Source organism: Melopsittacus undulatus, chromosome 3 (genome assembly GCF_012275295.1).
Source record: "Melopsittacus undulatus isolate bMelUnd1 chromosome 3, bMelUnd1.mat.Z, whole genome shotgun sequence".
NCBI classification, from domain to species: Eukaryota; Metazoa; Chordata; class Aves; order Psittaciformes; family Psittaculidae; genus Melopsittacus; species Melopsittacus undulatus.
In genome coordinates this window covers 88,370,303-88,390,285 of record NC_047529.1, presented here as the reverse complement: position 1 = coordinate 88,390,285, position 19,983 = coordinate 88,370,303, and the positions used below count along the sequence as shown (strand labels likewise).

General features: G+C 42.9%; 1 protein-coding gene across 1 annotated transcript in view; it reads right to left on the bottom strand.

The window, feature by feature from the left end:
• PGBD5 (piggyBac transposable element derived 5) overlaps positions 1-19,983 on the bottom strand; it is a 63,126-nt gene that overhangs the window by 25,196 nt on the left and 17,947 nt on the right. Inside the window, exon 3 of the mRNA XM_034060978.1 lies at positions 7,543-7,970. Within this exon, the coding sequence (XP_033916869.1) occupies positions 7,543-7,970 (428 nt within the window). The remainder of the gene's footprint in view (positions 1-7,542; positions 7,971-19,983) is intronic.

The window sequence follows — 19,983 nt, the reverse complement described above, 5'->3', positions numbered from 1 at the left end:
ATGCTTGGGAACTGTTGAAAGGTCTCAGTTAATGAATTCTGACAGAATTCAGACACCTACATCTACAGCAGAGCAAGCCACTGCAGGCTCCTGTCCTATTAGTCGAGGGGAAAGCAGTGGCAGCAGGCCAGAACTCATACTCTTTTACAGAAATATAATGTAAGTCAGACAGGTCATGATCTAAAGGAGCCCATTCTTTTCCAGTGACATAACCCCAGAATCTAGACTCAGATACAAGTATCCAAAATGCAGAGGCTCACACTCTCAAGACCAAGCCTTTCCACTCCTGCATGTGGGCTACTTTTGTGCACATCTGCATGCAGCCCGTGGCGGAAATACAAACAAAGCTGCATTAAGCCTGGGAATAATGTTCATAGGAGAGATGTGGTGGGTAAGCAGTTAAGCACCAGTGATGAGCAGCTGCTGGCCTCCTGAATACAAGATGTTTGTTGAACATCATTCTGTCAGCTCAAAATAGGCACCCGTGCCCTCCCCATGCAGTAGCGGCTGCACACTTTCATTTATACGCACTCCGGTTCTTAACAACTCATAAAACATTCACAAGACCATCTGAAAGCACTCTTGTGAAATGTTCAAATTATACACCAAAATGCAGATGCAAGCAAGGAGAACTGCATACAAAGCTATTTGTTCTTAAGGCTGCAGCTGCCCTGTTTCCCCACTGGAGCCAAATCCTCTTCCTCAGTCAAGGTCCACACAAAAACACCATTCTTATTTTCGGAAGACCACCTGGGGCATTTCACACTTTCACCTCAGGGAATTCTGACAGCGTTTTGCAAATACTAAACATGCCCTCATTCACTTTTGCCCTTCAGTCTCTTCTGTGCAGAGGGGAGGACCTTGGGATGGGGCTGGACACACCAGTAAGAATTCCTCAGCTTCTGAAAAGGCCCTCCTACCTGCCAGATCCCTCTGAGTGATGTGGTTCAACTGTTATAAATTCCCCTGCTGTAGGACAGAAAGCAACAGAAAGAAAAGGCTGTACAAGCATCACTTGAGGACATTTTTTACTCTCTGTCATTAGTTTAGCTCCCTCCTCTGCACCACAGCATCAGCTTTCCTCACAGCAGCTCTACTGCATCCTGCTTACCCTTCACACTCTTTCCATCTTCTAGGACACAGTAAGGCCTGTCAGCCTTAAATTTAGAAAGCAAATCTGAATTTTGAAAACATCTCCCCATCTTCCTCTTCTCCTTGCACATGCTCAGCACTGCCTTCCTCAAGAATCCAGAGCTTCCCCACCTTTGTACTACACCAAATGTTTAAGTCATTCCTATTTCTCTATAAGATGACTAATGCTTCACTGAAGTCCCTACTGAATTGCTGGGAAGAGGGAACAAAAATGGAAACAGAGCAGGGCAAGATTTGCTGCTGCTGCTAAGGGGAAATGTGGACAAGCAGGAAAACTGAAATGAAAACCCTAGAGCTTGCTCTTGTTTCCTCCCAAGAGTATGGAGAGAAGTGTTATCATCCCCTTCATGTGCAATCACTGCTTCAACAACTTTAAAGGACCTTGCAAGCAAGGTACTGCACGGCTTGTGCCTCTTGCTAAAACAACTGATCCCCCTCTCTCATTTTCAAAGGGGGCAATTTGTTGCTTCTGGCATCGACAGGTTTTCTTATGACAAGAGTTAGCTTTGTTGCCACTGGCTGTTCCTATTAGCTTGCTCACCTTCCTCTATTCTCAGTGTCCTTGCTCTTCCTGTAACCTCAAATCCACGTCTTTGCCAAATCATCATGCCAAAATATTATATGTTCCTTCCCCCTTCTCCCTTCCCCATTCTTGCTGTTGCTGCAGTACCTGCTTTTCCAGGAGTGAGCCTACTGCCCCCATGGCATATTCTTTCCTACTGCTCATCTTCTTTGATAAGAATCTACTTTCACACTTAATTGACTCCTACACGTATTCCTTGCTGCCTCTTCACCATCTTTGACTCACTTCCCAAGCCCTCCCTTCTTATTTTCACTTCCTTTGATGCAAGATATTTTGCAGATTTCTACATAGAATTATCCCCATTTTCTTCTCTAAAGTTCCCAGTTTTGTTCAAATCTAAGCAGCTCCTCATCTAGCTGCTTCACTCCCCCACAGCTATGCCACTGGTTTTATGGTTTGGGTTTTTTTCCTCTCTTCCTTATAGCCATCCTCATCCCTGCTAGATCTTCTTGCCAAGCTTTCACTCTTGTTTTCCCCTCAATATGTACATGCATTCTAAGTGCTGGAGAGCAAGACTCCAAGATAGGACTCCAGCAATTGCTCCATCCCGCAATATCTTTCATTCACTGAACAAAACAGCTAGCCACTGTTAGGAGTGCCTTTCTCCATTTTAGATCATCTCTAAAGCTCCTTCCACTCCACAGTTCTACCCATCCTGGTCTACCCACAGCCCAAATAAGCTTGTAGACAAAGCCCGGAGCCAGTAACTCTTTTGTACTTGGACTTCCTAGACTCCCTTTACTCAGATAATGAACCAAGATGTGTTTGAGATATCTTGTCTTCTCTTAGCTACATGGCCATCCCCACCACAGGCTGTTTGTTCAGCCTGTCTCCTGGAGAAACTGCCTCAGCTTGCTTTGTCTCTGGCTTTTGGTGGGCACCATCCAGTTGCAGACAGAGTCCCCTGGGTAACTGCACCTGTATGCACAGATTCAGTCATTGCTTCTGCAATAGTAGCTCGTACTTCTGCCTCTTTGCTCCAATACTCTTCCTGTCTAAACTGAATTCTCTGCTAGTATCTGACATCTCAATTTGCATATATAGCTGTCAGTTCTGACTTTATTATGCTGTGCTTGAGAGCATCTTCCTCTCCTTAAGGTAACCCCTTAACTCCTTTTTTGGTCACTGCAGACATCCCTCTCTTGCTGCAGATCTCACTGGCCAGTGAATCTGCATGTTAGCCTTTACCTTCAACTCAGCCTTTACCTTCAACCTTCACCTTCAGCCAGCCAGTGCCTGCATTTTTCATGCTTTCTGAGTAACAGCTCCAAAATGTTACTCATTTTAGAGTAACAACCCACTCACCCAGTCATGTTTTCATCCAAGCCCACAGCATTCCTGCAGCAGTTTTCCTTCTGGCCACAGCATAAGGCAACCTTGCTCTACAGATAAAATAGCTGGAAAGCTATTCTCCTTGTCCATCACACTGGCTACACCACTTTTCTTGATTTCTCTCATAGCTCTTCTCAAATATGTCAGACATACTTTTTCTCTTCACTTTCAAAGTCCAGTTTGGCCTATCCACATATCACTGATCCTCTTTCCCATAATTCAAAAGTTAACTCTCAGCTCTGATGGAGCCATGATTTCATGCTCCTCTGCCCATTTGTTCAGTCTTTAATCGACTTTCTTTAAAGAAAAAACAAGAAAAAAAAACAACCAGTTTTTACAGCACTCCATTACCATTAGGCAATTTAAAAACAGCCATAAAGGTTCATAATTTTCTGCTGTCAAACTCTCCCTAAAAACTGGCTTCACCAGAGGATCAACTGGCCAAGAGCTGTGGGACATCAGCAATTTACCTGGCTATACAATATTCTTATTGTTCTTCTGCTTGCTCCATGTCTTTTACTTGGCTGATACCTTCTGAATACTTACGTATTTGTATTACACTCTCAGAAGCCCTAAGACAGAACAGTCCTGGTTTGACCCAACACCCTTACAAAGAATCATTTTGAAAACAAGAAAACTGAGATGTAGACTTGAACTGGGTCTTCTAGTTCAGAAATTCCCAATACCAAACTACATTTAATCATGAGGACACAAAAGACTTATGAGTTGGTCAGCCTGGCTCTGCACCTCTACGCCTCCAGAGAAGCTGTTGCCTAATGATGTGAGTCGATTTGGAAGAACTATGATGAAACTGCTGAGCTGTACTTTGATACCACTGAGAGTAAATTACAAATCAGCCCCCTATTAAATGGCTGAACTTTAGCATCATGCGCTTGGATCAAGAGGTTGGAATTGTGTCTCTCTTTTTGCCAGGGAGTTCATTCCTGCCTGAGGTAAGGACTTAAGCCAACTGATGTTCCCAGCTGATGTTTCACTGGGCAGATGCAGAACTGTTTGGTTCTAAGATGCCAAAGAGAAAGTACTTTGGAAGGAGAATGAAGAGGAAAGTTCCCACAGTTGTGCTCCTGACCTCTCCCACACGAGTCAGGGAGAGCCAGAGACAGCAATCCTGTCTAGTCGCATCCTGCTGACAAGCATATAACTACTCAGCAGGCACAGAAGGATATTTGAGCAGTGATGTTATTGTCCTGAGCTCTTCTGGTTTCTGGAATTGAGCATATACCCTTGGCAGGTGAGTACCCTTGAATCTGTTGCAGTATAACTCCTGAGGTCAGGAAGGGCCTCCTCCCTGTCTCCAGGCTTCCACTTGTAAACCAACAGCACATCTACAAAGCTAAGCAGCAAAGAGACAACACCAATTCCAGGTACAGATGCAAAACCCCACATCTTGTTGCTCAGATAGGGGCAGCAGTAATTTATACAGAAGATGTCAGGAAGGGATAGGATGCAGAGAATATTCCTGTCATTCCTACCCAATCTAGGTCAGGACATTTTTTTACTTTGCAAATTGAAGCGAGTGCTCTGATATACAATTATAATGTTCTGGGCTCTCAATACCTTCACAAGCTGGAGAGTAATTATTTCCTTTTGTTTGTTCAGTATATTTAGCAAAATAATTACAATTCACTAGATTGTTTCCTCTGTTTTTGTATATTGGCATAGTACTCTCCCTCTGTTTCCTTTCACAGAAGCTATGGTGTCATTTTTGCATGTCATTTTTTTTCTGGGGGGGAGGGTTACACATGAGAAAATAACCCTAAATACTTTCTGACAGAAATTCCAGTTGAATATTTTCTATTTCTCCAGAAAGAAAAGATCCACTCTGCAGAAGAAATAAATGTGAAGACAGATGTTGCATTATCTGCTGGATGCAGACTGTCTGCTCTGTCCATAAGAGCCAGTTAAACATGGCATCTTACTAACCCATGCTCTGTAAATCCATACTGCCAGAGGAGTAAAGTCAATAACAAGTCTACCTACAAGCTCTAGCCGCTTTGCTGCATTCAACAGCAAAGAGCCCAAGTTATTCCTGCTTGATGCCACTTACAAGATGTTAACCTAAAGCTTAAGCATAGATTTTGGCTCAGGCACAAGCCACCCACGTACCACAAGTCTCATGTTTCAGATACAGGTGTACCTGCAGACACAAATCCATTTTGAACTTGGGATTCTAGGTATCACTGATTACAGAAACCTGGGCCCCTCTTCCCAAAATGCTTTCAGAGGCTGCACAGGTGAAGGCTCCTCTGAATGGGTCTTTCCCTTGTCTTTTCCCCTTGTTTCTGCACAACTGGGTTATTATTTTCTAACTATTTCTCACTGGACGTGACATTCCAGGTTTGATGTTTACTGCAGTCCACTAATCTGTACTCAAGACAATTTCCAGGGAGAGGTCTTTCCTGCTGTTTTGACCAGATGGGGTCCATGCCTCTTGAGACAGAAAGTATGCAGCCCTGCCTGATGGCACCCAGGAGGACATTAGGCCTGGAACATCCCCCAGTAGTGCTGGGGATGATGCTACACTAAAGTATTTTTAACAACAGGTTCAAAACCTCTTTCTTTCTCACAGTTATTTTTGAAGCTGCATTTATTGCTTTTTGCTCCTCTCAGTACCCCTGAAATGTGCTATAGAGGAGTCACTGATGTAAACACTGACAAGGAAGCAGAGAAGTAGAGGGGGAAGAGAACTGAGCTGTCACTACCTCTTTCCGCTCCTTTTATTTTTTTTTTAATTTAAAGTAGCATCACCTTACCAAGCTCAGCACAAGCATACATTTTGCTTGCAGAGATTTAGACGTTTGGCCATTGCAAAAGGATGCTACGATTTTGTCAGTTCAGTTCTCAAACCTTGCTTGAGAGGGAGGAAGGGAGAAAGGATATACATGCAAATCAAATTTTGTCCTTTAATGGATTTGCACTCACAGCATGTCCCACAGCACACCATTATAAGCATTTACATTAGACACAATGATCCCATTTCTGAAGCCCTTATCTTCTGCCCATTGAAGACAGCGGCCATAAGGATTAGATTTCACATCTTAATGAGAGCTCAGTCCCAACAATATTGTGTCTCTCACTGCCTGTTTTGTCTTGATGGAAATGCACCTTGCTGGCATGGCTTAGTGAGAACATTCTTCCCTCCCTCCTTCTCTACCATAACAGCTTTTTAGACAACTGTGTTGTCCTCAGTCACAGATATGATTGCTATTGTCTATGAAATAGAAAAACTGTAATCACTCCCAATTTATTTTAGGCACACTTCAATGGATGTGATGCATCTTCATTAATTTTGTGCAGTGGGCAAAAATATGATGCCTCAGAGGGGAAGCAGAAATAAAAAGAGGATGATGGACACAACACCCTTTCCAAATGTCTAAGTGAAATCTTTATATTCTGGTAATGGAGTTGATGGAAAAATTATTTCAAGCAGTAATGTATTTCATGCTTATTCCTTTTTTCATTCCAGACTTCTGAATGTGACCAGCAGCAACAGCTCCAAAAAGGAGATCTTTTATACTGGAACAAAGTTTAAATTGCATCTGAGAATATTAAGCAAAGATTTCTTTGCACTTTAAAAATAAAAAATTGATCAACTGTACACCTGCAGTCAGACAATCACCAGCTACATAAGTTTCTATATTTAGGTCCTTAAATTATCTGTCCAGTCTAAGGAACAGTCTCCCTACAGAATGGCATTCTTCTGTACCCCTAATTGTATTTGGAAATGAAAATTCTCTGGAGTCAATGTTTGCTTTTATTCTTGGTAGTCTAGAAGTATTTCCAGTTACCTGGCACTTCAGCTCCAAGTCCACACATCTGTAAGTTTTTCCATAGGAGCATCATCCATCATGAAAAACCAGGACAGACACAAGGCACAGGCAGTGCTGCTGAGGGCAGCTGCCAAATGCAGCAAGCAAAGGCACCTGCCCTCCTGCTTATTTTCCCTTTTTGCTGTTGTGAGGGGAAGGCTATCCTGCTGGACCATACCGCAGGCATTGACTGCTAAGGTCAAGGATGCTCACTGCTAGCAAATTAGCTCCTGCATCCAACCCTCAGCCTGTAACAGGAGGAGTGACAGGCTTTCCCTCCAGCCCAGCTGTACCAGCTCTGCCCTTTCCACTCTCCCTCAGAGGAGCAGCCTGCAACTTCCCACCCTCAGGATAGCAAAACCTAGTGGTGCCAGCCTCACCAAGAAGTGTCCAGGCTTCTTGAGACCACCAAAGCAAATAGCCCCAGCTCAGAGTGCATCATTTTACCAAAACATGCCAGGTACCTGAGTACTTGCACAGGACAGTGCTGCTTTTTCTCATGTTTCATGGAGGCACTACAGCATGACTTCACACTGTTGAAGCCTCATCTCTTTCTTCGGGTAGGCGAGCTCTGAACTTTTAGTCTTAGCAAGACAACCTAAAGCACGTAGGTTATATATTCTTTGCCAATGGGTTAACTCTCACCTGGGCTTGTGAAGGCCTAAAAGCGGAGTCAAAGCCACTTTGCAGAGAGTCCAGAAAAGGTTGGATTTTGTAGAGGCCATGCGTTGTCTGGCTCGAACGGAAGGCCACAATGTGGAAGTACTTCAGGATCTTCTCAAACCGTGTTTGTGTCATGATAAGTGCAATGCTCTTGTTGCTGTAGAAGCCGCTGCTCCAGATGCTGAGAACAGACTCACAGTGGTGGATGCTGGTTGATATCATGTAGCCTAAGAAGGCTTTCATTTCTGTCAAGGTGACATCAATCCAGGCATCGTCACTACCGAACCTCTCCTGGTACTTCTTGGCATACATGTTGGTTTGGACCACCATATTCTTTAGTACATTGTCAGGGACAAAGAGTTGAAAAAAGTCCATGGCACTGGCTGTTAGGGGCATTTTTCTAGTTGGACCTAGAACAAAAGCAAGAAGGGAAGGTAAGCTCACTCCTGATCATCACCAGCATCATGTCTAACATCAGCAATTTAAAGCAGGATTATAGAATCATAGAGCAATTAGGGTTGAAAAGGACCTTAAGATCATCTAGTTCCAACCCCCCTGCCATGGGCAGGGACACCTCACACTAAACCATGTCACCCAAGGCTTCATCCAACCTGGTCTTGAACACCGCCAGGGATGGAGCATTCACAACTTCCCTGGGCAACCCATTCCAGTGCCTCAGCACCCTTATAGTAAAGAACTTCTTCCTTATATATAATCTAAAACTTTTCTAAAGCAGAAAAACAAGGCCAAAGTGATGGCATGTCAGCTAATTCCTTTGAAAATGTACCCACCGGCTGACAGATCTCATCAGGAAATTCTTCCCCCCCCTCCCCCTCCTTATTCTCTGTCTTCCTCCTAAATGACAGAAATACAACACACTGAACAGTTTGTTCCTCTGCTCTGCTCACTCAGTTTGTAGCATGCAGGTCTGTGAGGTAGCATGCATTTAATTTTCCCACTTGCACACCATCTGTACACTCAGCAGCTGTTCTGGCCTTTTTTGGGGGATAGCTTTTTATTTGTACATATGCATGTCAGAACAGCACCTTCCTTAAAACAGCCCAGAAGAAAGGTGTCTGAGCCCTCCAGAGAGAGGTTACTGCCCCCATCCCAGCTGACATGGTTCCTGGGCACTAGAACCTGATCCCACATTTTCTTTTGCATCTCTAGTTCCTGACCAGTTCATTGTCATTAATCCTGTGACTTTCAAATCTGCTTCTCTTCACTCACAGAACCGTGCAGATCATGCCTATGTGCTTTTGAGTTCTTTGTGTCTGCCACCACACTGGAGCCTGATCTTGCACTCTGACCTCCCCAAGAGAGCACGGTCCCAGAACAAGTCAAAGACACCAAGTGGCTCATGTCACTGTCCCACATCACAGGAAATAATTTTAGCATTACAATGCATACACTGGTCCTCTTCCTCTCATAATATAACAAAACTTGCAGTCCCGTGCTGTCATTACTCTAGCTTTCCACTGATCTTGCACCTTCTCTGCAGTTTCAACTATTCCTTAGGAAAGGGAATGGGAGACATATCCTCTGTTCTCCCATGGAAGGAGTAAAAATCAATACACCTGAGAAGGGCAGCATGGACAAACCCAATGGACAGGGCAGTGCTAAACAGCAATTCTATATCCATGTGCAAAACACAGTGTCATGATTATAACCCCAAACGAAAAGGTGGATCAAAAAATCACTGTGCCTTCAGCCTTGGGACTGTCTGAAAAGCACTCTTCCTGATCAAATGCAGGCAAGCACACAGCTTCTCATTTGAACTTCTGCCCAAGAAGAGTGAATCTTCCTTGCACTATGTGGCTGCCAGAATCTCGGTGTCAGCTCTCCCACCTGAATCAGAGCATGAGATTTGCCATTCTACAACCTGGCTCTGCAAAGATCCACTACTGTGTTGGTCAGGTCACATTCCCCAGGACCCCTGTAATTCAGTTCACATCCTTACTTGCAGCAGCAACTATAGCATACAGAAATTTTGCATGAAACTACACTAATACTGTGGTTGGACTTGCTTTTAAACCTTAATGTTTGGGTGAGCTCTGGTGGACTCAACTATTAGAAGGAAAGCAAAAATAGCACCAAGATATTGAAACAGTGAACCTTCAGACTGCAAAGAATGCCAAAAAAGCAAACAGTGCAGTAGGGAAACATATATTTAGAGGTTACTTCCTAATTCTAACTTGAGAGATAAAGAAACTGGGAGTGAAACAGTTCAGTTGAAAGCACACTGCTCTATATAGCAAGACCAGAGTAGAGATCCCTACACAAACCATTTTCCGGTAAGGACAGAGCAGAAAATGTCATTTTAAATGAGAAAATTTCATTATCGAGTGAAAATCATGGGGCTAGAATAGATATCCTTACTTAAACTTAACTGCTATTGCAATAATAAAGCATCTTAACAAAGAGTTCTCTTCTTTTGATCAGGAGATTTATATTCTGCTAGCACTCATCAGACTGTTATAAAATGCTCTATGAATACTATATGAATAACTTACAGTACATAATTTCCTTCTTCCTTATAAGTTTTGACATTCTACAGTAGAGACAGCTTTCTCAGAACACACAGCACAGACTGCATTCCTAGTTACACATGAAGTCTAGAGTAGATGTTTAATTCAACTCCAGTGCCCAGGCAACCTTCCAGGTAGAGCATAGAGGTAGTTCTCAGATTCTTGCCTTTAGAAGCAGAAGCTTGGAGTAAGGATAAGATTTTAAATCTTGCCTACAGCAAACATGATGCATTCATAAAGCATTAAGACTTACGAAATGAAATATATTGGTTTTGAGACAGGTGGATATGGACAATAGATACATGCTGGACTCCATCTTTAGGAAGTCAAGAGCAGTCAGAGGCACAAAAAGGAGCCTTTGATGTAATTCAATTTTCAGTAGCTGCACAGGTTTACCTTGAAAAGGGATTATGGAAAACTGGCAGGTATACTGGACAGGACAATTCTTACTTACCCAGCAGTCCTGCTGCAGCCACACACAATCCCCTTATCTGCTCTCCTTCCTGAAATAAATGTAAGATTTGTATCCCATCGGCCATGCAGAACCCACACAGCTCTAAAAAAGTGAGCTGAATCACTTTCTGACTCAAACGTCAACTTAATTGTTGACTAAATATAATTCTGAAAGCCCCTGTATAATCTCAATGTCTTAAAACCAGCCTCAATTGGCAAAGTGAGCACAACTGATTCATAATTTACTAACACACAATAAAACAAGAGTGACACTGAATTTCTGTAGGAAGAGAACTAATTTTTGCATGAATTGGGTTTTGCATAATGATCAGCCTAAAATAAATTATTTAAATATAACTAAGTATACAGATATATCCCATATATAGAGACAACTGCATAAGAAACTTCAATAGTGAATTTGTACTTTTTAAGGACTTAAATGGCACTTACTCAGAAAACACTGATACGTAGAGGGTTCATTGTTCTATACATGAGCTGCTTACCTGTCAAAGCTTTATTCAGTCAAATAAAATAGCGGCTTTGTCTAGTCTTCTGCTGAATATAACCATGAGTGCACGTAAAATTCAGGTATTTCTCTCTCCTCTGCCCTAAAGTGTGTGCATGGAGAATATATTTATTTATATAGGCAGTTTTCTTTTTTTACTTTAAAAATCAATTAGCCTCTCAATATAAATTATAGAGTCAGAGCACAAAAGTACTCTCAGAGTTTCCAAACATGCAGCTAGAGCCAGGGTTCTGTGCATGCCCAGGCAAGGACAGAGCTCTGCTGAATGCCTGGGCAGCACACAAACCAGCAACTAGCACTTTGAATTTCAGTGACCTTGCAGAACATGGAAAATACACAAACTTCCTCAATTATGATAAAACAGGCACACACAAATGCTCATTCCTTCTCACCAGCAAAAAAACTTACACAGGCACTCATCATCAATTATCTTGTAAGTCGCTACTGCCACTAGATACTGTTTTGACCAGGTTGGTTCCATTTTCTGTTTCGCACTCAGAAGGAACATCTTCCCAAGGACCACAGCTATTTAAACTGTAATAAGAGACTCAAAATAAATGAAGAAGCTAAGCAGGAAAAGACATTTGTGTTTCCATACTGGAGAGAGGATTGTGGAACGGAGGCTGGCACCTCGCCCTCAGACTGAGCGCATTGCAGAGCCCATTTTGGCTCAATTCGGCTCAGCAAACTGCAGCAGCCTAGTGAGAGAGCAGGCTGCACATTCAATGTCTCAGCAAACATCCACATTGCAGAAAAAAACAGAAAGATTAAGAAAAAATTCACATAAAACTTCCCTGTGACCATCCTTCAAGCAGATCCTGCATATCCTCCTAAAATCTCTGGTCTTCTTTCTTGGATGTGTTCCCACCAGCCACATTCTTCCCCCTGCTCCAATCCCACCACTGTTTCTAGCCTTCCTTACTGAACAGCACATTAGGAAAAAGCTAAGAAGTCCAAGTCAATTAACTGCTTTTTCCTTACTTAACTGATTCTGCAGGACTAAGTAATTTGAGCACATTTTCAGTAAGTTAATTTATCCTTTTCCATTTCTCCTGTTCTGATTACCAAACCGTTTCTTAGTAGCTCAGAGTTTACAGACTCAGAATAAAGATGGAAAGTTTCAAAACCTACTGTAATCTTGGTGTTTCCAACATAACATACAAATCTTAAGGAGGTCAGATGCATTGTCATTTGGGCAGGATAAATCAGATGTGTAAGCACAAAATGCAGTGGAAGAAATTTCTCCTTTCACTCTGCTGTGCAAAGGCCTAGTGCTCCCATTCAAAGTGTAACCACGGTTCATGACATAAAATATCGTTATGTTGGTAGGCCCAGTTATTACCATATGTCTGCCAATCTAAATTGCATGGTTTGAAAGCAAACCTTTTACAAAGCTAAACAATGTTTGATTTTGAAATTAATTTAACTTCATCAGCAACTGAGCAGAACCCAATATTCCTGAACCAGGCACAGGAATGGTAGAAGCATCAGTTTAAGGATTCAGAAGTCATTTTATTGTCCTCTTTGTACAATCTGTAGTCACACACGAGGATAGCACATTTATGTGTGTTATATACTGACACCCAAGAAAAATCTACTGACACCCAAGAAAAATCTACCCAGAACCTGTTGGGTTTTTGGCAATTGGGAAGTATTTTCTACTTTGACATATGACACAGCTGTCAAAGACCAGGGTCTGAAAACCCAATTAATTCCTTCTTCCAAAATCCAAGCAATTGTAGACTGGTTTATATTCCTGAGAAGTTACCTTTCTGACAGGTATGATTATGCTAATGGAAGATTTTTGTCAGAAAATACACATTCATCAAAAAAAATCACGATGGAAAGTGTCAATTGATGAAAAATGACAGGAAGTTTAAATCATTTTTCATCTTTCACAATGAATAGAGACCAATACAAACAGCTCAAAAAATAGCAACAAAATCAAAACCCCATGTTTTAATATTTCCCAAGTGAGGATTTTCAGAATTCTGTTTCACACCAAGTTCTCTCACATAAGCTTTAGAAGCACTGGAGCTTATCTGGCTTGCCAGAAAATCAGCTCTATTTGTAATGACCTGGAAGAAATGTGCATTCTCAAACCATAGCCAGTTTGACGGTCTTATGACAAGCCTTTACAGCTTGAATCAAGTGCACATAATAGTTGTCTTCTGTTTTATTCCAGACTGTTTCAGACACAACTCTCCTGTAGGAACTGGCAAGCAAATCCCCAAGTCTTTAATGTAGGATATTATAGAATCATAAAATAGTTAAGGATGAACAGCAATGTGCCTTTGTGGCCAAGAAAGCAAATGGCATCCTAGGGTGCATTAGAAAGGGTGTGGTTAGTAGGGCAAGAGAGGTTCTCCTCCCCCTCTACTCTGCCTTGGTGAGGCCGCATCTGGAATATTGCATCCAGTTCTGGGCCCCTCAGTTCAAGAAGGACAGGGAAGTGCTTGAAAGAGTCCAGCGCAGAGCCACAGAGATGATGAAGGGAGTGGAACACCTCCCTTATGAGGAGAGGCTGAGGGAGCTGGGTCTCTTTAGCTTGGAGATGAGGAGACTGAGGGGTGACCTCATCAGTGTTTACAGATATGTAAAGGGTGGGTGTCAGGATGATGGAGCTAGGCTTTTTTCAGTGATATCCAGTCATAGGACAAGGGGCAATGGGTGTAAACTGGAGCATAGGAGGTTCCACATTAACATTAGGAAGAACTTCTTTACTGTAAGAGTGACAGAGCACTGGAACAGGTTGCCCAGGGGGGTTGTGGAGTCTCCTACATTGGAGATACTCAAGGCCCACCCAGACAAGTTCCTGTGTGATGTACTCTAGGTTACCCTGCTCTTGCAGGGGGATTGGACTAGATGATCTTTCGAGGTCCCTTCCAACCCTTGGGATTCTGGGATTCTGTGAAAGGACCTTAAGATTGACTTCCAACTTCCTGCCATGTGCAGGGACACCTCACACTAAAGCATGTCACGCAAGGCTTCGTCCAGACTGGCCTTGAACACCACCAGGGATGGAGCATTTACCACTTCTTTGGGCAACCCATTCCAGAGCCTCACCATCCTCACAATAAAGAATTTCTTCCTTATATCCAATCTAAACTTTCCCTGTTTAAATTTTAACCCATTACCCCTTGTCCTATCACTACAGTCCCTAATGAATAGTCCTTCTCCAGCATCCCTGTAGCCCACCTTCAGATAGTGGAAGGCTGCTAAGAGGTCTCCACGCAGCCTTCTCTTCTCCAGGCTGAACAGCCCCAACTTTCTCAGCCTGTCTTTATATGGGAGGTGCTCCAGTCCCCTGATCATCCTCGTGGCCTCCTCTGCACTTGTTCCAACAGTTCCATGTCCTTTTTATGTTGAGGGCACCAGAACTGCACACAATACTCCAAGTGAGGTCTCACGAGAGCAGAGTAGAGGGGCAGGATCACCTCCTTTGACCTGCTGGTCATGCTCCTTTTGATGCAGCCCAGGATATGGTTGGCTTTCTGGGCTGTGAGTGCACACTGAAGCTGGCTCATGTTAAATTTCTCATCAAATTCTTATCATATTATGTTGCATATGTTTTGTTAACCTTCAGTAAAAACAGCAAAGCTTCAGGGACAAGTCTAGTTTGTTAAGTCAAACGTACCAGCTGTGGTTCTGACCAATATTTTAGGCAAGTAGATGTTTGCATTTCTTACTTTGGTAGATGAATCTTATCTTCCTTTTGGACTGTCTAGTACAAAAATTCTATATAGATGATCAAAACATGATCCATACTGTAGAGTTACTTGAAGCTCAGAGCTAAACTAAGAGGATACAATAAAAAAAGCAACAACTCCCAGACATGATATTAGGTTTCTTATGCAAGAAAGAAGAAATTGGACCCAGTCCTTCTAAAGATGGTTCTCAGACTGTTAAGGGCTCTCTCAGCAGTCCATACTTCTAGGTAAGTTCCTAGTAGGTCACTTTCCCCCAGAAGTTTACTTTGCACCCTCGCCTGGGCACTCAGCAGCACACACTCTTGCTCTGCAGTTGGTTTCATTGAAGTTTATTCCAAGCTGTTTAGCAAAGTGTAATTTGACTGCACTTTTCCAACCCCTATAAGTAAGCCTTTGACAATGCCTCCAACATCTGCACATAATAACTGTAGTCACAAAAATGGTTGCAGACAGCTTCCATGGAATGGTGCTTTCTCTTCCCTCACCAGCATTAAAAAGGATTATACTCCTCACAGCCTCAACAATAGTGATCCACACATTGCAGTCTGACTTCTATCCTTAGAGAGAATAACAGCTGAGTCCAAAAGCAATCCAAGGACAAATGGAAAAGGACTGAAAACCAGCACACAGCTGCTCTGTGTTGACTCTGGTCAAAAGAACCCCTGGTCTCTACACCAGACAGTGTTCAGTTATGACAAGTTAAATAAAGAACTTATCTAGTAAACTAAACAGTAAAATTTAAACTAAACGGTAAAATTTAGCAAAGTGTTTAGTAAACTAAGGAACTTCCTCCAATTCAGCTGTTTTCACTGCTGTGTACTGGATCCAGATACTCACCTAACTTTCTTCAGCATTACAGTAAAACCCTTGAGAGACAAGTCTAGCATGCTCTCCTGGAATAGGTCAGGGATAAGTAATGTACCTGTTCCTACACAACACAAGACAGCCTTCCCAGTCAATGTGACAGTGGCCTCCCAAGGCCCAGGATGATAGCCAAGGCACCCTGCTCATTCCTTCTGTCTCATGCTGCTGTGCACCACGCTGGCAGTTCAGCCTGGAAAATGTGAAGAACTTCAGCAGGACACCAAACCCAAGACTGGAAAGCCAGGGGTAGAGAATTTTGGCTAACACTCACCAGGTCACCATACATGGTAACAGTGTAAGAAAATAGTTACATTTCTGGACATTTTCAGGGGATGAAGCAGGCAGACCTTACACCATTCTCATTAACCAATTGTATGCTGTGCCACCAATAGCACTGGTCTGAGAATGAGAATGCAACAGATGTTGTACCAGTCTTCCAAGGAAGCGTGGTTTGCTGTAGATTTAAGCTACAGTCAAAACCCATTTAGGAGGTTATTTCTTTGTGTTTACCATCATGTTTGAAAGCTACAAAGTCTTCAAGCTGTGGCAAGTGAAGGAGAAAAAGTAAAAATCCCACTGCAGGTAAGGCTGACACCTTTCATTATACACTTCCTTCATTGTTCTGGTGAGATCTTACAGCCTATGAATCACCATTATCAACATCCACAAGAACCTTCCCAAATACAAGGTCTTACAGTCAAAATAATTTTAACAATCCAAACACCTGAAAGCAGCAGAGTCAAGGCTGGCACTGTACCATGTCAACTTACATAATGCTTTGCACATTATTCATTTGACTATGGGACTGAACATGCTTGTGCCTCATGAGGGGAACTCCTGCTGCAGCAGCCCATTGCACTTGCTTCTGCCACTGCAGTTTTCTATTAACATTCTACTATGCTCAGCCACCAAAGCTAACTGGCTGCTGCTGGCCATTCAGTTGACACTTGAGTATATCTAGCAGGTTAGAAACAATTGTCAACATGCTGGCTTCATATGTCATTTTCATGCACAGTTCTAGTGTCCTCAACATAAAAAGGACATGGAACTGTTGGAACAAGTGCAGAGGAGGCCACGAGGATGAACAGGGGCTGGAGCACCTTCTGTATGAAGACAGGCTGAGAAAGTTGGGGCTGTTCAGCCTGGAGAAGAGAAGCCTGCATGGAGACCTCATAGCAGCCTTCCAGTATCTGAAGGGGGCCTACAGGGATGCTGGGGATGGACTATTCATTAGGGACTGTAGTGATAGGACAAGGGGTAACAGGTTGAAACTTAAACAGGGGAAGTTTAGACTGGATATAAGGAAGAAATTCTTTACTGTTAGTGTGGTGAGGCACTGGAATGGGTTGCCCAGGGAGGTTGTGAATGCTCCATCCCTGGTGGTGCTCAAGGCCAGACTGGACATTGTCTTGGGTGACATGGTTTAGTGTGAGGTGTCCCTGCCCATGGTAGGGGGGTTGGAACTAGATGATCTTAAGGTCCTTTCCAACCCTAACTATTCTATGATTCTATATATCATCTGTAATACAGTTCTGGGTAGGAGCAGTTTCATGTCTGGCTGCAGGTACAGCTGTGCACATTAATGAAATAAATCTACAAAGCAGCCTGGATAGTTTCACGTCAGTGCAACTTCCATTCCAGCAGGGTGACCTTTGTAAATAATCCCAGAGGGCTGCTTTGGGATGGTCCCATAGGGGGATCCGCTCTGCACTGGAAACTTGCAGATGCGATCTACCATCACATCTTTCTCTCCCAGGCTCCTTATCTGTTCTAGTGCACTCTACTCACAAACACAATTATCTGCATGCAATTTACTCCTCACCAGCAATTTAAAATAAATATCCTCCTGTACAAGCATTAGCAGTATTTGATGTCAGGACCCTGCTCCCTTCCAGCCCAAATCATTCTATAATTTTATGATTTTGTGTTTGAAGAAGGGAAAACAGTCTAGTATATTTCCCAGGCAAATCATCAGGACATCTAATTTGTCTTTTGTAAATAAAAGTCAATATGCAAGTGACCCAACTAATGAGATCCTGAAAGCCTCCACATCAACTCCTGCATTTATATGCAGCACACACACATATGCCACTGAAAACTGAACCTCTTATTTTTCAGCAAGTCTCTGAAGAAATGGTTTTCTGCTTTGTTCAAAATTATTTTTTTTAAGTAACCAAAAGAAATAATATATTAATTGGAAATCCAGACAGTTCAGTAAAGCATTACAGACAACCTTTTCATGCCAGAACATTCATTTCAGTACAGAACCTCCTAATGATTCATATCCATCCCACATGTGCTAACATGTAGCTATGGTAGTGATCTCTGCAATTGCTTCCTAACAGCTACAGCCTCTTCCTGGAGAACACAGAGAACAGTTGCTAGGGTTAAGCACGTAGTCAAAGTCCTCATTCAGTGCTACTTCCCCTGAACAGAACTAAGCACCTACTGCTGCATCCACTTGGGAGAGGATGATAAGCAGGGTGTTCTTCCTGCAGCCCAGCTACAAGAGCTCAAAACCCAGAATCTACCCAAGGAGGCTGGTGCCAGGAGCTCCATGGGAGGTTTCTGTAAGAAAGCATGCACATGGATTTCCAGGTGAGCTTCAGAAACTGCCCAGTAAAACAAGGTTTCTCTGCTGTCATCGCCCCAGACTAAGAGGCAAAGGACATCTCATCATTTTACAGATCATAATAATCAACACTTCAGTCATAGGCACCATCACTTGAAGGCTACATCACCTTTATCAGAGAAGATTGTTAACACATCTGCATTTTCACAGCTGCTTTTAAACTTACCATTTATTCACTTTATATTTTCCATGTTCTTCTCCAACACCCTCAAAAACCTTGGGACAAGCAGTTACAAGCCACATGTTCCTCACTGATGCATTAGGCTTAGGGGCTGATGAAAGCCTACATATTTCCTCAGGACACCTAAGATGCAAGCAGAGGTCATGTATTTGCAGTCCATGCTAGGGACAGGGCTCCTTTAGACATGCACAGTATCACTCTGTGCACTTTGTTTTCTTTTTGCTCTTTTTCTCCTGCCCCTGTTGTTAGACTGCCTTTTTCCACCCTTGCTCTGCCTGCCCTTAGAAATGACCAGCACCACAGGCTGTCTGAACTCAAAATAGCCCTGTGGCTGGAAAGCTCAATAAATTCTTTATACTGTGAATATCAACATCCCTAATCCTCTTACCACATGCAGGATACGTGATGCACTCCATGGCACTCCAACTGCTTAGACTTCCTAACAACTTTCACAAATCCACAACTTCCCAGTTTTAAGAAAACAGAGCATTTCATCAACAATTAAGTGGTAAAAACCAAAACAGTCATCTGTGCAAAAAGGTGGATTTATTACTTGTGCTGCCTGTATTAACTCCAGGGTGATGCAAATGTGTTTACAAACCACTGCACCCCCAGGGAAGGCTTCCCGGGAGTTGTATGTACAGAGCAAGCCAGAAACACAACTCGGAGCTAAACAGTGCATGAAGTCAGAGTGTGATCCTCAGCAACATAGAACCACTCCTGCAACCTCTGCCCAGCTACTTGTGCAGCCAAGCGTAATTGCTCAGCACCCCCCATGGCCTGCACCATGCTGCACAGCTGCTGGGTTGCAAGAGGAACAGGAAATAGGCCATGGAAATAGGTTTGCAAACAAGAGCATCATGTGTCTTCTCCCACAGCCTTTCAGGAGAGATGCTTTGTCCATCCCCTCAAACACACCCGTAGTATGCTGTACTCTGAGATCAGGCAAGGATCAATAGACAGGCACTGCTGACTGGTAGCAATCCATCACACCACTGCTATGCTTGCAGGTCATCTTCCCCATGCTTCTTGCAGGCTGCCAACATATGAACCAAAGCTGAAAGACCTTGTAGGATTTAATCTTGAGTCTGCAGGTACAATTATACAGAATGCACCTGCAAGGTAAACTTAAATTAGTGACATGGGAACAACCACTGCAAAGCATGTCCTTCTGTTTGCAAAGCAATGAGCACTTCACATTAAGGATTGCTACAGAGGCTTCTGGGCATTGTGACAATAGAAACAATAGCCTCCCATTCTGTAACCACAGACTAAGACATTTATAGCTTGAGACCTCACTGACTGGAGCTTCACATTTCCTAGCTATATTCTTCCTCTTATAGAAGTGCACAGACTTCACAGTAGGGTTCAGAGCAGATCTTTCTATTATTATACCAGAGTTAAATCTTCCATGATTTGGAAAACCTATCTGGACTAAAAGCCTGTGCCTGATTAGAGGCCATAGGGAGAGTCAATAGAATGCTTAAGGTACTGTTTTACTAACATAGTAATAAAGAAGTTTGTGTACG